The 16,260-nt window shown below is 36.0% G+C and overlaps 2 protein-coding genes across 2 annotated transcripts; one reads left to right on the top strand and one right to left on the bottom strand.

The window, feature by feature from the left end:
• Positions 1–3,284: 3,284 nt before the first annotated feature.
• Positions 3,285–11,796, bottom strand: LOC110915107. Its single transcript, XM_022159740.2, has 7 exons — positions 11,693–11,796; positions 10,014–10,110; positions 9,815–9,934; positions 9,650–9,728; positions 8,822–8,908; positions 8,490–8,552; positions 3,285–3,751 (listed from the first exon to the last, which is right to left on the bottom strand). The coding sequence occupies exons 2-7, from the start codon at positions 10,067–10,069 to the stop codon at positions 3,674–3,676; spliced, it is 483 nt and encodes a 160-aa protein (XP_022015432.1). The 5' UTR covers positions 10,070–10,110; positions 11,693–11,796; the 3' UTR covers positions 3,285–3,673.
• Positions 11,797–14,459: 2,663 nt separating this feature from the next.
• On the top strand, positions 14,460–14,858 carry LOC110920291 (ethylene-responsive transcription factor ERF114-like). Its single transcript, XM_022164510.1, has one exon. It carries the CDS (start codon positions 14,460–14,462, stop codon positions 14,856–14,858), a length of 399 nt encoding a protein of 132 aa, XP_022020202.1.
• Positions 14,859–16,260: the final 1,402 nt, after the last annotated feature.

The raw sequence follows: 16,260 nt of genomic DNA, 5'->3' as shown, positions 1-16,260 counted from the left end.
TCATAGAAAGCCACATAGTCTCCTTGAATCTCACATTTATTTGTTACCAAGAATGGATGTAAGGAGATGTGAGAGAAGATGATATAAAAGGGCAAGTGTTGTCAATGAACATGAAGAGTAATGATGGATGAAGTGTGGTTTTTAAGTATATTTTAAAAGCAGAGGGGTGTTATTTGTAAAAATAAATTGATAGAAAATGCTATTTGGAATAATACTGAATTTTTAATAAAAAATGTTTTTTATTTATTGTAGATTTATTGAGAGGCAATAAGTGAAGGACACAACTTGAAAGGATGTGAGAGGACATCATCTTATCAAATTGGAACACACTAGAATGGGAAGATAAATTGGAACACCAAAGAAGAAAATCGTTTCGTCACGTGAATATTTATTTATTTTTTTTAACAACAAATTTGGATCACTGACGGACCATTGGAGTATCATCGTGCCATCAGCGGAACCACCCGATCATATCCATCTCCACTAGGCATAATGTCTATACACGAATTCAGGAGGAAACTCAAAAAATATTGGAAAACCTTCTTGTAAGAATCAAACCCAGGACCTATTGGTCCTAAAGCTTTATCCCACCCCTAAGATGCCATTAGGCTATAAAGTCATATGCTCGTGAATATTGATTGATACTTTAGTTTTTAAACTAAAAATGAATGTAATCGACTGATCGTAGAGAATCAAATATTTCTTAACTAATTAACGTAATTGTAGGAAATCAAATAATCTTCTGTTACATATACTAACATTTTTTTTTAAAGCAAACTTCATTAGGGTGTAAGGGGTGCTCACCTAATAGGTGAGTCCCCCATCTTACACATAGCCAATCAGATCAAGCCACGTCAACTCCCCTAATACACTCCTCTAATACCTTGTTTTGATGGCGGCACTCATCTATTAGGTGAGTTGTTTTTTTTTTTTTTTTTTATTCTCTAAAATAATGCATGTTTTATAAATTAAAAAAAGATTAGTAAAAATAAAAATTAAATAAAAGACATTTCATTAAATTAAAAAAAAACATTCGAACTAGAAAAAAGATACATTCAACCTAAAAAAATATAAAAACAAACTACTCCTCGTCCGAATCAACTTCAAGGTGAGGCAAATCTAAACTTCCGAGATGCTCAACGAGATCGTGTTTTAGCCTCCAATGCGTGTCTTCGTCAATGAGCTCCGTATAGGCTGTATCATCGAAGACGGGTTCGACTGGAGGATCTTGAATATGAACCGGTGCTATCGCCCTTCCGTCGTCTTTTATAATCATGTTGTGTAAAATAAGGCACGTATACACGATGGACCTTATTTTTTTCACCGTTTTCGAACGCATTGGACGATTTAGTATTCCCCACTTCGACTTTAACACACCAAACGCCCGTTCCACATCTTTTCTTGCGGCCTCGTGTTGCCTCTTGAATTTTTTTTCGTTCGGGTCGTGTGGATATGGAAAAGACTTCACAAACACGGACCAGGTAGGGTAGATCCCATCAGTAAGATAATACCCGCGTTTGTATAAATGGTTGTTCACTTGAAATGGACAATTTGGCGGGTATGGTAGAAAGAAACGGGAACTTGGAATCCATTTTGTTTAAAAGATATAAAAGTTTTAGAGTTTTGGTGTGGGTTTGTTGTGAATGTGGTAAAAAATGAATTAGGTTTGGTTAGTATATATATTGTTTTAAAAAAAATTGATTTTTTTTTTTATAAAAAACGACCGTTAGGCAACGGTCTAATCTCGTTCAGCGTGCCATTTCCAAGCGGTAACCCCACACCCATCTTCATCCCCGATTCGGGACCCCGCGGGGATGGCGGCGGTGTTCCCGATCGGGGAAATGGTTCACCGATGCATCCCCCGATTGCGCCCCGTATACCCTTAGAAACCGCAAACCCACAAAACCAGGCAAACACAAGAACACCATAATTACAATAAAATAAAATCACACCACTCGATCCACGACACAGACATCGCTTTCAATCTACTTTTATCCCAAAGAAACCCAACCGATTTAATTTCACTGATAATTTTTTTTACCCACACTTGATTGTTAGAGAATTTAGCACCATTCGTATCATGCCAAATCCCCTTAAAAAAATACTTTAATTTTTAATTAATAATAATAATAATAACTAGCAAGATTTCCCCGCGCGTTGCAACGAGAACTCGGCTGTTATCGGTTGGGTCGTGATGGTATCAGTATGGTACCGGCAGTTGATTTAAAGTCGCGATACGTACAAAAAAATGCGTTTTACATTGAAAACCATAAAAATGAATACAGGTTTCAATTCTGTTAATAACAATACTGGTATCGATGTTGATAAAAAAACCATAAAAACGAATAATAACAATACCGGTACGATGTCGGTATAGGTTCGATTCGTCATCATACTAATTTGAATAAAACTCTTTTTTTAACAAAGTATATACAAGAATGCCATGAAAAAATATCAAACACAAAAAGATAATAAACACGAGTTATCCGAGGAAAAATCAAATTAAAGAAAAACTAAATTGGTTAAAAATGTATATTTTTTAAAGCACAAGGGGGGAAATTTGAACATAAAAAAACTTATGTTACTATTCGTCAGGGTTCTAAATTTATATATTCCGCGCACGATGTGGCAGGAATTCAGTCTGTGTCGGTTCGGTTTAAAGTCAATGATATGCACAAGTAAATGCGTTTTACACTGAAAACCAAAAAAGCGAATACGGGTACCGGTTCTGAGAATAACAATCCTGATACCGATGTCCATAAAAACCATAAGACGAATGTCAGTATCAGTTCCGATAATAACAAACAGTACCGGTACCAATGCCAGTATCGGTTCGGTTCATTGTTGTACTATCATGAATAAAACTCTTTTTTCAACAAAGTATATACGTTAAAATCGATAAAAAAAAATTAAAGACAATCATGAGACACTGGTTCCGTCTTCTCATAGACTAATAAGGGAGTGGCCCCACTTTTGAAGAGAAGAGTGCAATATGGGGAGTGGCCCCAATTGGTAAGGAACACACACGATTAAAACTTTGTTGTGGAATAACTAAATTATCACCGTCACGTCACTGCCACATAAGAACTTGAGCAATAACTAACTACCCATTAACAATGTGTTGTGATTGGTTTAGATTGGGGTGGGCCACACCATCGTCCCCACATTCTTTCATTGGCGACGTTAATGGAATGGCTATGGCTCCATTAACGACCACCATTAACGGCTGAGGTGGTACCCCCTCGCCATGCCACAACACAAGGTCTAATTAAAACTCAAGGATATCTGATTTTCAAACATATGCACATCACAAAAAGTTATATTGTGGAGCTAACATGTATTCTTCTTCTTCAATGTGACATTGCACTGAAGAACGACGGTGCGAAAGTGGGAGAGACCACCATCAACAAGCGTTGTGAATGAAACATAAAGAGTAATAATGTATGGGTCCAAACTACAAACTTTCTGAACCATCCGACATACTCAGCAAACACGAATCTAAAACCCGACCTGCACCAATTGGCTGTTGACCCGAAACAAGACTTTTACTGGACTTCTACAAACCTTTTGACCAATCCAAAAGTCAATTTATGAGAGCTAGTGAAGTATTTCTACTCTGTGTACTTATGCATATGGTAAAGATCCCAGAATACCAACTGGAGCGCCTGTCAATTTACTTGTTACTGGACGATTGTATGTTGTGGCGTTTAAAGAACTCTCTAAACCCGTACGCGCTGACATCATAGTTATACTGGAAAATCACATGAAAGAAAGAAAGTAAGAAATCATAACAACCGTCAGGCGTCAGTACAGGCCTACATTAAAGATATCGAAGAAGCAAATGACTTCTTACATAGTTTACATTTCAAATGATCATGGACAGTATGTGCGCATACATTTGTGCATTCTACACGCGCATATATGTGAACATGATGTATGCCCACGTATGTGTATACTGTATACATGCATATGGCCGGCCATATAGTATAGGCATGTGTGATGTGAATATAGTATGCATACAGCATACCTAAATTAATTAATAATAATAATAGTAATTATCATAATAACAATAAGAGTTAATTACACCGTTAATCCCTTTGGTTCTGTCAAAATAACAACATTAGGTACTAACTTTTTTTCTGTTGCAAAATTGATTCTATGGTTCACTTTTGTAACAATGTTGGGTACTAAAGCAAACATTCACTAAAAACTAACAATAAATCAGGGCCTCTCCCAACTGTTTAATATCCATACTAATATTTATTATAAAAGTATATATATATATATATAACCAAATATGATAAAATAAATAAATAATAATACTTTGGTTAATGGTTTAGCAAAGCAGAAAATGTTTTTCCTAAATATAACAACAAAATATCAATTTCTTAAACTTAGATTATTTAGGCAAAACAGAATGAAAAGGGGCATATAAGTAGACTTACTGTTATGAATAAGTCATCAGCAATGGTAGAGTTTCTTTGTATAAATCAAAACAAAACTAAAAGTTAAGATGTCATGGACTTATACGGTACTGTTAGTCCGGCAGGCACAGTAAGGGAGATTTGATGTGGTTTCTATTGGAATTATAAACTATACTTTTATAATTCTATGATGTATTATTATGTATTAAGTTAATTATGAAATGGGTCAACCGAATGATATAACTGCCATGCCAAACGGTTTGACGGTTAAGTTTAAGGCTATAAATATATACATATTTGTAAACAGATTCTGTACTTTTGGTTGTTACCATATTTCCGATCAATACAAAGACTCTTATTTAGAATTCTTGTTCCTGCATATGATTATATACATGATGTATGATTCTTGTGTTCGTTAAATTATCCGCTGCCAATAATGTTAGTTTATATAAACTTAATTATGTAATTAGTTTAATTATACTTATCATAAGATCGAAAAACAAAAGAAAGAATCACACGTTAAACTGTGTTATTATTGTCATGAACCCGGACATAGGATCATCTCGTGCAAAGTGAAGGAAAACGATGATGCGACTCAGTTAATCCGACAAGCAATAAACACTGGTATACAGCGACAGGATGCAGAAGAAGTTTTCCGGTAGGAATTGATCGTCACCGGCACCGAAGGGGTGATATATGGTATGTAAGTACAGTTTTTAATCATCACTATGCTGGAAATCTTAATGTGTTTAAACGAATTAAGCACATGGTAGGAGTAGAAACAAAAACTGGGGAAAATAATTTCTTATTTATCCGGGGGTAGAAGTAAAATCGGGGAATGAATCCTTGCGTATTCAAACTTCAAAGTGTATTTTATACACCAGAATTAGATCGCAACGTATTAAGCATGGATCAATTAGTGTTGCAAGGTTATACGGAACCGGAGAAAGATGTAAATTTTTTCCCATGTTTAGTGCCCCTATTTCCAATACTGTTGTGAATAGTGTCACCGGATTAACAAAAGAAGAAGAAGAAATCGGAATGAAAGAAAAACAAAGGGTAATTGATCATTATACATAATTCCACAAATGAAGAATACAAGGAAGATTATCTGAATTCATATTTCGAAACCTTACACTTATCTTCATTTGAACCTGATTGGAACATAATGATCATACAAGCCATGGAATTTCATGATTTCTCTCACTATTAGACATGTTAGATCGTGTTTAAATATAAGCATGAATCAGAGATCAAGTTTGAAGAGATGTTAAAATGGTTTATAAAGGTTAAACTTGGAATCTCTACTCGACCGATTCCACCATTTTCGGCTGATAATAGAAAGGTAGATTTGCTTGATTTAAACGAGATGGAGGGTACAAGACTAACAATCTCTGGGCAGTGGTGGCAAAAGACATGGGATATGACTATAACGATGGAGAGTTAATGAGGATTATGTATGCAATGTATCTGGACGTTCTAGTTTATTACTACAAGTTCAAAATGGTTCAGGGAGGGAAATGTGATGGAAAAGGAGATGGTTGAAGGTCCGTCCAGTGGCGGACCCAGGAATTTTTCCATGGGGGTGCGGAACATTTTTAAAAAATTTAGGCCCCTAGGTATATGAGTAAAAAAATCGGTTCGTATCGGGTCGGGTCGGGTCATGTAAAACAAACGAATATCAAACTAAATTTATATAATAATAATAAACATGTAAACTTTGTTACAAACATAATTAAAACGTCGACGCCCTACGGGTTTTCATTTTTTGAAATCTATCCAAAACATCATTTAAAACTAAATTTTTAAACAATTCTTTCTCTATATAACATAAGTTCATCGCTCCATAACATAATGTTTCAATTTTAATTTTCAACTATTCAAGCCTAGAAATCATAACGTTAGTTGTAATCACCCTAAAAATATATAAACAACATAATCACCCTAAAAATCATCTAAAAAACCATAAACAACGTCAAAACACACAAAATTTCAAACCTATTTAACAACTTTATTACCTTTTTTTCTCCTATAATATCAACCAAAATCATCAAAATAATAAAGAAACTTACCCGTGTTCGGATTCCGGTTATATTTGGTGTCAAACGACGGTGGTATGGAGGCTGATTACGGTGGTCGCCGGCTGCTGGACTGTTGTCGCTGGGTGATGTTGTTCGTTGGTAGTGCAGGGACGCAAGAGAGGGAGAGAGCGGGAGAGAATTTCTAAAGGTTTTGGGCTTTAACTATTTTATTATAGTTTGAAATATTGTTGGGTTTGGTTAATGGGCTAAGACTTAGTGGGCTAGCTAGTTAGGAATTATAAGTGGGTAGATGTATGGGTATTTGGGTTTAGTTAGTTAGGTATTAAAAGTTATATAATTTAGGTAGTATTTTTTTTTAAATAAGAGTTTACAAAAAAAAAATTAAAATGTAAATTGATAACACTTTTTACCTAAGGGGTGCGTTCAAGGGTGCGGTCGAAAAATCCAAGGGGTGCGGACGAAAAATTCCAAGGGGTGCGGACGGGATTTTCGACGGAATTTAACACTAAATTTTTTTTTCCCCGGGGGTGCGCCCACCCACCTTGAAGTGGGCTTGGGTCCGCCCCTGGGTCCGTCTGATTATGACCGAGAAAGGAGGAAGAGCGAGGGGGATATTCAAGAAGAAGAGACACTCCGACACTATGCTCTGTTTGCTGGAAATGATTGGCAAGGAATGAGGAAAATGCAGAAGCGGTGTCGTTTCGATTTCAAACAAGCTATAAAGGCCATGGATGGATGAAGCTAATCGGAGTGTTCTTATGCACTCTTCTAAGTATAATCAAGTTTAGGGGAGTGTGTTAGTTTATATAAACTTAATTATGTACACTTATTATGTAATTAGTTTAATAATACTTATCATAGATATATATATGTATCGAATAAATGAAGGGATACGACGGTTGAAGGAAGGCACCGTTTCAAAATGGTGGTTATTCCCGCCATAAATAACTACCGGAATCAACCGCCATTCTCGAATGTATATATATGTAGTCATCGGCAAACATTTCCGGTATCAAGACAATTTCACTTTCTTTCGAATTGTCCAACAAAACTATTCTCCTTGTTCCCTTTCGTTCATACTCTGTTATTGTATCTAATTCTCATATACAATGCAAACCAATCCATCGAACACTGTTAATACTTCCGCTGATATGCAATCGGATATCCAACAATTTAATCATTGGCCAAAAGCAAATAGAAAGAAACCAGAAGAATATTTATAGAGAACTCAAGAATGGAATGAGTTTGTCACGGTGGTCGCCATTCGAGTCGGGCAACCACATACGGGGCGGTTTTCGTGGGCTTTGGCATTTGGACGAGTCGGATGATTGTGGATGTAGCCCAGTCACATTGATTGAATGAAACCACGTACGTTATATTCTTGTGTTTTTATTTTTGTTCATGCACTTTGGTTACCTGATGTTGACTTTTGGTGACCAGCACCGAGCCAATTCTGTCCAAACAAAACAGAAAACTGGTGCGCAACATTTCTTGTGGCGGCTGTGATGTTTCCACTAGCCCAACAAATCTGGGCTCAATCACAGTCCAACCCTTGTTAGGGTTCTGGTGTCATAGCAGAAGAGGGAAAGCCAAAGATCGAGACGTTTGATGGGTAAGGTGGTTGTTAATTTTGGGTTTTGGAAGTTGCAGATTGAAGATCTTCTTTATCAGAAAAGTCAACATCAGAAGACAAGCAGCTGCTGCTGTCGCCGCTGATTGAGCAACCGCAGAACGCTGTTAGTCTAATTTTTGTCCCGTTTTATAGCCGTGATACCTACCAAGTGGTATTAGAGCCAAGGTTGAGGCTCGGTTATCATGGCAGAAGAGGGTAAAACGAAGACTGAGAAGTTTGATGGGCATGATTTTGGGTTTCGGAAGATGCAGATCGAAGATCTCTATCATAAAAGTTTACATCAGCCGACAAGCAGCAGCTGTCAGTCTGTTATTAGAAAAACTTTTTACTTCATATGGAGAAAAACATGTGCTTAAGAAGAGTTAAGATAAAGAGGTTTAAATAACTCACAGGTAAAACTTTCACAGCGTATTTTATCACATTTGGATCACCCGCCCTTCCTTGATTATTTGTCTGTACCAAATCAACAAACTTCATTAAGAATGTACAACTGTTACAGCTTACACAAAAGCAAATCACGGCTGACAGAATGTAGCCCGTGCAGTGAAAGTTGTACATTACTATAGAATTATCCGTTCTAGCTTTGGTAGAAAAACTAGAATACGATATTAACCCACCACTTCCTATACGACTTTCGTAATGTATTAAGAATTTGTTTCAAAATTTTAGTGAAACTTGTATGTATAAATATTGATGACATATGTGAATGGATAAAAACTTACTTGTTCAGGGCTGTGAAACATTTCTATAAATGGATAATCCTTTTTTTGTCGTGTCATACAGAATCCGATATATTTTGGGCACTCAACCTGAAACACATCATCAAAAAAACCAGAAAATTATTAAAAGTCAAATAACTGATTACATTCACAATAAAGAGCCATGTAAAATAGTTATTGTTTTAATCATGATTACAAAAAAAATATATATATTCATCAAATTTACAATTTAAATATTTAAGTAAACCAATTTAGGAGGTTATATGCATCAAAGATAGGCTTTGGGTGACTTTTAAGTTTTAACCCCGTTGACCCATTAGACGTGTTCCCCATTTTGACATGTTAAGAAATTTATGTGTTCGCGAACCGTTCACGAACACTTATCGAACGAGATTTTATGTTCATGTTCGTTTGTTAAGGAAATGAACTTGTTCGTGTTCATTTGTGTTTGTTTGTTAATTTTAGGCAACGAACGTTGACGAAAACAAATGAGCACAAGCTAATGTTCATGAACACAAACGAACACAAACAATCGTTCATGAACAGAATATATAATAAATACACCGACACTTGTTAGATATTTAATTTGTCAGAATTTTGAAGTATTTAAATAAATATAAAAACTAAAAACATTAATGAAGTATTGAACACAAACGAACACGTTACCGAACGTTCACGACCTCTGTTCATGTTTGTTCATTTAACTAAACAAACGAAATTTCTTGTTCGTGTTCGTTTGTTTAGTAATATACACTGTCACCTCTAGTTTGTAGTATATAATTCACTTGCAATATATGAATTCATAATGTTATAACACAAAACCTAGCTTACGCGCATAAATTTAATTTGAGGATAAAATTCAGCGGCGGCTTCCTCCAATACTTTATCAAGATGTTTGGTATAGTTACTCCTGCAACAAAAGCAAGCCCATCAAACTAAGTATTCATTACGGAGAATCTATGGAAAAACAAACTAGTAATAGCAGATAAAGTATACTTGATGGTGAATGCGACAATCACGGGGTGACCTTGATGTAACACATGAATAAATTCACGCTCTGAAGTGAAATGGATAACCGTCGATGGCCCAAGATCCTTAGGATATCCAGTATAATACCTTTAAGATAACAATTGCAATGTAATGTAAATAGAAAATACAAGACTAAACAACCTAAGAATAATGATGTAACACATACTTGCAGGTGGAACGGAGATTAATCATCATTTTGTCAAAGAACGATTGTTCCTCCATCTATATGCAAACGCAAAATGCTTTTAAACAGCTTTGATAATCTGAAAGACAATAAACAAAACATGATATCCATAGAAATTACTAGAATTGTTCTAAGTAGTTAATGCGGTAAAATATCGGATATCGGTCGAGGATCGATATTTGAGATATCGGTTATCGTGGTGTGATATCGGTAATTTTAATATAATGCTAAATTTATATATGTAGCAATTTAACACTAACAATTGTAACAAGTAAGAACTGACTAAGACTTAAAACACTAACATTTAACAGTAACAACTAACAATTAAGACTTAAAACACTAATAGCAGCAATAAGAAGAAAAATGAACGGTACAAAATAAGAAGAATGGTACTGATATCAGGAAAATCGGTGATTTATCGGTCCTATATCTCGATCAAATATCAGACAATATCGTTGATATTATCGGTACCGATATTTTGACCAACATTTTGTACCGCTATCTCGGCAGGGGACCGATAACCGATATATCACTGATATATCGGTTGATAATTGTTACGATTTCAAATGGATGGGTCAAAATGGGCAGGTGCTTAAGAGCGAGTCAAAGTCGGTTTTGGTTCGATTGCATGGCTTGACCCACAAACACTTTGTCCCAACGAAATATTTTGAGCCTCATAAATGACCAATGCATCAAAAGCAATTATAAACTATTACTTGGTGATAAAAAATATGATAGCATTGTATCAAAAGAAAATGTATTTGAATATACAAATAAAATGCCTAATCTATGTAAACCTCCATGGTAAAGCAAATAAGTAAGTGGCACTAAGGATGAGCAAATCCACAACTTATCATATCGATATCAACAATTATAATTACATATTCAAGATGAGCCGCTCACAAGTTAAATATATGACAAGTCATGAGACAAATGTTTAATTTCAGACAATGGTTTACCTCAGAGGTAATAACGAAAATCGTAATTTTTTTCTTCTAGTAATACATGCAAAAGTGTTGATGAAGCGCATCACTGGGAAGCTATGTTCTATCCCAATCTTGGTTTAAAAAAACGCGCCTTAAGCGCGCTGAAGCGCAAAGCGACCCTAGGCGCAAAGAGATGCGTCTTGTGTGACATAAGGCGAGCTCTATACAAAAAGCGCACAAAAGCTTTTTTGGAAAAAAAAAATCCCACTGAGGCGCGCACTTCTTGTACAGAAGGTGTTTTTGTGCATTAAACCGTTATACATGTAGCTAAAATGGTTGTACATTTATACATTAAATCACTTTACCTTTTGCTTTAAGTGTAACACATAATTATTCCGATAAATCATCAATGTATTAGGTAGGTTATATGCAGTTCTCAACATAACAATGGTTCGAGGACAAGAAAGTCAAACTACAAGTAAACACATATGTTGAGTTGTATTGCAGGAACGTCTTCTTCTATGTATCAATCAAGTAGTGAAAGTTGAGTGAGCAAATATAAAAACCTATTTCAATTATCTTATTTTTCAATTATTATGAACGACCCTCTATCCAATTTGTTGATTTGGAACATGACATCATACACGGACATCAAATGATACGAACAACGAATTAACAGGCCACCAAATATCAAGATTAGTTGCAAGTAAAAGTTTTACAGAGAAAACCTAATACCTTTGATCCAATAAGAAGAAGAAGATGGAGTATCCGTCGGAGGTTCTTCACTATTCTTTCTCTTTCTTCGGGTACCCCTTCCCCTTTTTACTTCTTTTTTGTTCGTTCTCTTTTTTTTTTTTTTTTTTAAATTTCTTAACCAAATATTTTTAAATGCAAGTTTTTACTTGTCTTCTTAAACTTATTTTCATTTTAAAAAGAGAAAAATGTCTAGATAGTCTCTATAGTTTTGCCTTTTTTCACCTATAATCCCCAACTTTTTAAAATTATCTGAATAGTCCTCAAGTTTTCATTTTTTGTTCCCGAATAGTCCCTGGGTCTAACTTCAGTTTGTTTTCTCTGTTAAGAGGGTGTGAAATGACAAAAATACCCTTTCCTTAAAAGGCCAAACCATAGGGACTATCCGGGCATCTTCTTCATTTTTATTTATAAAACCCCACCACCACACTTCATCTTCAATCACTACCCACCATCACCCTCCTCCACCGTGCTGCCGCGGGTCTCCGCCGCGCAGAACCACCGTCGTTCCTCTTTCTCCGGTGCGCTCTCTCTCTGCTCAAATCCGAACCAAAATGAGATGGAAACGGCTCCATCACTGGGCCACCGTAAACACCCACCACGAAGAAGTAGCGGCTGTCGAACCTCGCCGCTTGTCGCCGATTGCTCACCAGTCAACCATCTCCATCGTCGTGGTGTCTCTGGAGCCACCACTGCCGTCGAGAACCCTTGTCACCGACTCAGTCACCGCCTTTCCTTCTCTCTCTGTGTCTTTCTCTCTGTCACAGACAGCGGCTACCGCCGTTGTTACTCGTTCTCTGCCTCCTTCCCTCTTCTTACATTGTCGTTGCCACACGCTACCACCATCTGGTGGTGGCAGTCGTTTAATTCCGTAACAGTGGGGGTTGTGTCGGCTGATGGGTGTTTGTCGGAAAAAGGGGAGTCGGTCGTCGGCCAGTTATTCATCGGAGGAAGAGGGGTGAAGCAGGAGGTGTATGTGAGGGTGTTGAAAGATTTGTGTGTGTTTAGAAATTATAGTGATGGTGGATTTGAGAGATAAGGTTTCAGAGAACATAGTAGGGAATATGAGATGGAAACGGCTGTAAACAACTCAAATATGATTTAGGGTTTCTCACCACCGGCATCCCTCTGCTCAAATCTGATTGTGGCGGTGATGGTGGAGGGTGGAGGAGGGTGATGGTGGGTGGAGGTTGAAGATGAAGTGTGTTGGTGGGGTTTTATAAATAAAAATAAAGAAGATGCCTGGATAGTCTCTATGGTTTGGCCTTTTAAGGAAAGGGTATTTTTGTCATTCACACCCTCTTAACAGAGAAAACAAACTGAAGTTAGACCAGGGACTATCCGGGAACAAAAAATGAAAACTTGGGGACTATTCATGTAATTTTAGAAAGTTGGAGACTATAGGTGAAAAAAGGCGAAACTACAGGGACTATCCAGGCATTTTTCTCTTTTAAAAATATTTTTAAGAAGATTTTAGTGAACTATATGATAAAATTTGGTGGATCATGATTTTACCCACGATTTTATGTTAGAATTTTTTAAATCCTTATATAAAAGTATATTTTGGAAGATTTTTAACTAGTTATAACAAATTTGGATACAACACTGTTTTACACGTTTTAAGTTACGAATTTCTTAAATTACGACGTTACCTTTTTTATGTTTCTTAGTATGGTGTCACAATGCTTTTTTATCTGTGTTTCAATGTGCTAAACCTAGTCGTTGCACTTTATCAATGCAACGTGCGAGATATTCTACTAGTTATATGTAACATTGTTAGAATTAAAAAAATCAAAATATGAAAAACAGTCCGCCTGATTCGTGAAGTCATACACATACCAAGAATATGAATCCAAACAACCAAAATCCATATGTCGGGTTTGGATGCATACGATCAAAAGCCATATATGGTGAAAGCACATTTACACCCCAAAGTTCAAACCAAGATTACATGAAGTACCTGCAAGCTACACGTATTTGTGCAATTATAATGAACAGGGTGCACACATTTCGTTAAGATTATAAGTAAAAAGTATTTATTAAATGTTGGTGAATTCCTAGTTATTTTTAGAGTTAAATGTCATTTAAGTCCTTGTGGTTTGAGTCATTTTGCCAGTTTAGTCCAAAGGTTTCAATTTTTGCCTGCGGGTTCAAAAAGTTTTCACCGTTGCCATTTTAGTCCACTGTGTTAACTTCATCCATTTTATTATGTTAACGATAAGGGCAATTCGGTCATTTTATATAACCGAATTGCCTTTTTAGTTAACAGAATTACATATAGAATGACCGAATTGCTCTTCTTGTTAACGGAAAAAATGGATGAAGTTAATCCAGTGGACTAAAATGGCAATAGTGAAATCTTTTTGGACCCACAAACGAAAAATAAAACATTTGTATTTAACTGACAATATGACCTAAACCTCAGGGACTAAAATGACATTTAACTCTTATTTTTATTTTGAACGACAAACATTACAATAACTTTACTCGTAAATAACAACACATTAATCCTAAGTTACGCTATACAATGAGTTAAACCCTGTTCTTTTAACTATAAGATAGAGCCTCTACCACCCAACCAAAGCGAATTCCTAGTGCGTGAGACGGCGAAGGAGACAAAACTTGGTGTGCAAGCCAAGTTATTATTAGATGTTAACTAATTTATTAGTCATGTGGTTTATATATAGATAGAGTTTGAAAAAAGAAATCTACATATTGGTTTTCATCAAACACTATTGAGAAGATTCATATGGATTCAAACAACAACAATGAGCGGGAAGAAGACCACAAATCCATGGATGAACAACACACAATCGTATACGGCTACAACGACAATACGAACGACCCAGAAGAAACCGAAACGATTCTATCAACAAACCAAACAAAATCCACAACCAAACGCTACAAATGTGTTTGGAGGAAGAACGGCAGATGGATTGCAAGAACCCGAGATCCTGCTACCAATTCGCGCGTCTTTTTGGGCAAATTTGGCACCAGTGAAGCGGCACTCGCTGCTTATTTTACGAAGAAGAGTGAATTTGAGTCGCAAATTAGGGTTTCGAATGGTCTTAATTCGGCGATGATTGATAGGAATGGGTTTTTGTTGGGGGATTTTAGTCGGTTGGATGATGATCTCAAGATCTGCTGATAAGGAATCGATTGATTTGGTGAATGATTTTGCTGAAACAGGTATGTTGTTTATGAATTAGGGTTTGTGGAATTTGTGCGTAAATAACTATAATTTAGGGTAAATGTGATGTTTAGAGGCGGTTGTAATTGTTTTCATTGTTGTTAGCAGTTTGATTGTTGATCATATTCATGAATGTAGTTAGTGTTAGTGCCCATTTTGATGAAATATTGAAGATTTATTTGTTTAAAAGTTATTGGTTGAAAACTGTAAACTTCTATAAAAACATATAGAGAAAACTGCCATTTTGGTCCCTGAGGTTTGGTTACTTTTGCCACTTTAGTCCAAAACTCAAACCTTTTGCATCTGGGTCCCTGTGGTTTCAGTTTTATTGCCATTTTGGTCCAAAGATGAAATCAGGTCATACTTGTCTTATAAAATCCTGCAATTTTGTCATTTTCCTCATGGGCAAATCAGGTCATATTTGTCTTATAAAATATGATATTTATTTATAAAAAAGAAATGATCATTTTGCCCCTGCGGAAAATGACAAAATAACAGGATTTTATAAGACAAATATGACCTGATTTTATTTTTGGACCAAAATGGCAATAAAACTGAAACCACAGGGACCCAGATGCAAAAAGTTTGAGTTTTGGACTAAAGTGGCAAAATTGACCAAACCACAGGGACCAAAATGGCAGTTTACTCAAACATTAAAACAAACAATCAAATGATGAAATGGTGATTAAGAATTTAAGATGAGAAAATTGATCATGGACTCGCTAACATAACAAGATCATCAAGATCTAAGCAAAACTGCGTACAATTTATCAATATACGAGGAAACCTTAAATTCGCAACGAGGTAATGCAAAGATTAGTAAGAAGACAGAGAGATTTGTTAGAGAGGGAATAAAGCTCTCAGTTAGACCCTAAGTTCGTTTTCGTCTTCCTCAAAGTAACGACCTCTGGTTTTCCCTAACATTAGTAATAGAGTAAATTACAAGTTTTGTCCTTTATGTTTACATAAGATTGCAGGCGCTGTCCTTTTGGTCAAAAGTTTACAGGCGGTATCCTTAACCTTTCAAAATCTTGCACGTTTTGTCCTTTAGGCCAAACCTGGTTAGAAATCTCAGTCAAAAACTGTCATGTGCAATGCTGATGAGGGTAAAATAGTAAAGTCCCTCTCAACCAAAGCGACAGTTTTTAACTGAGATTTCTAACCAGGTTTGGCCTAAAGGACAAAACGTGCAAGATTTTGAAAGGTTAAGGACACCGCCTGTAAACTTTTGGCCAAAAGGACAACGCCTGCAATTTGATGTAAACATAAAGGACAAAACTTGTAACTTACTCTTAGTAATATGCTAACATCTGCCACCCATTAGGACTGCTAAATACTTTGGTGGTTGTGGTTGCATTTC

The sequence above is a fragment of the Helianthus annuus genome, chromosome 16 (assembly GCF_002127325.2).
Source record: "Helianthus annuus cultivar XRQ/B chromosome 16, HanXRQr2.0-SUNRISE, whole genome shotgun sequence".
Lineage (NCBI taxonomy): Eukaryota > Viridiplantae > Streptophyta > Magnoliopsida > Asterales > Asteraceae > Helianthus > Helianthus annuus.
The sequence above is the reverse complement of the archived record's forward strand: the minus strand, read 5'-3'. Positions and strand labels throughout refer to the sequence as shown.

Excerpts from the sequence above, each read along its gene's own strand:
- LOC110920291 (XM_022164510.1), top strand. The coding sequence starts at position 14,460 with ATGGATTCAAACAACAACAATGAGCGGGAAGAAGACCACAAATCCATG.
- LOC110915107 (XM_022159740.2), bottom strand. The coding sequence starts at position 10,069 with ATGGAGGAACAATCGTTCTTTGACAAAATGATGATTAATCTCCGTTCC. Across the intron at positions 9,935-10,013 it reads AATCTCCGTTCCACCTGCAA|GTATTATACTGGATATCCTA; the intron begins GTATGTGTTACA and ends GTTATCTTAAAG. Across the intron at positions 3,752-8,489 it reads ACGCTGTGAAAGTTTTACCT|TATAACTATGATGTCAGCGC; the intron begins GTGAGTTATTTA and ends GTGATTTTCCAG.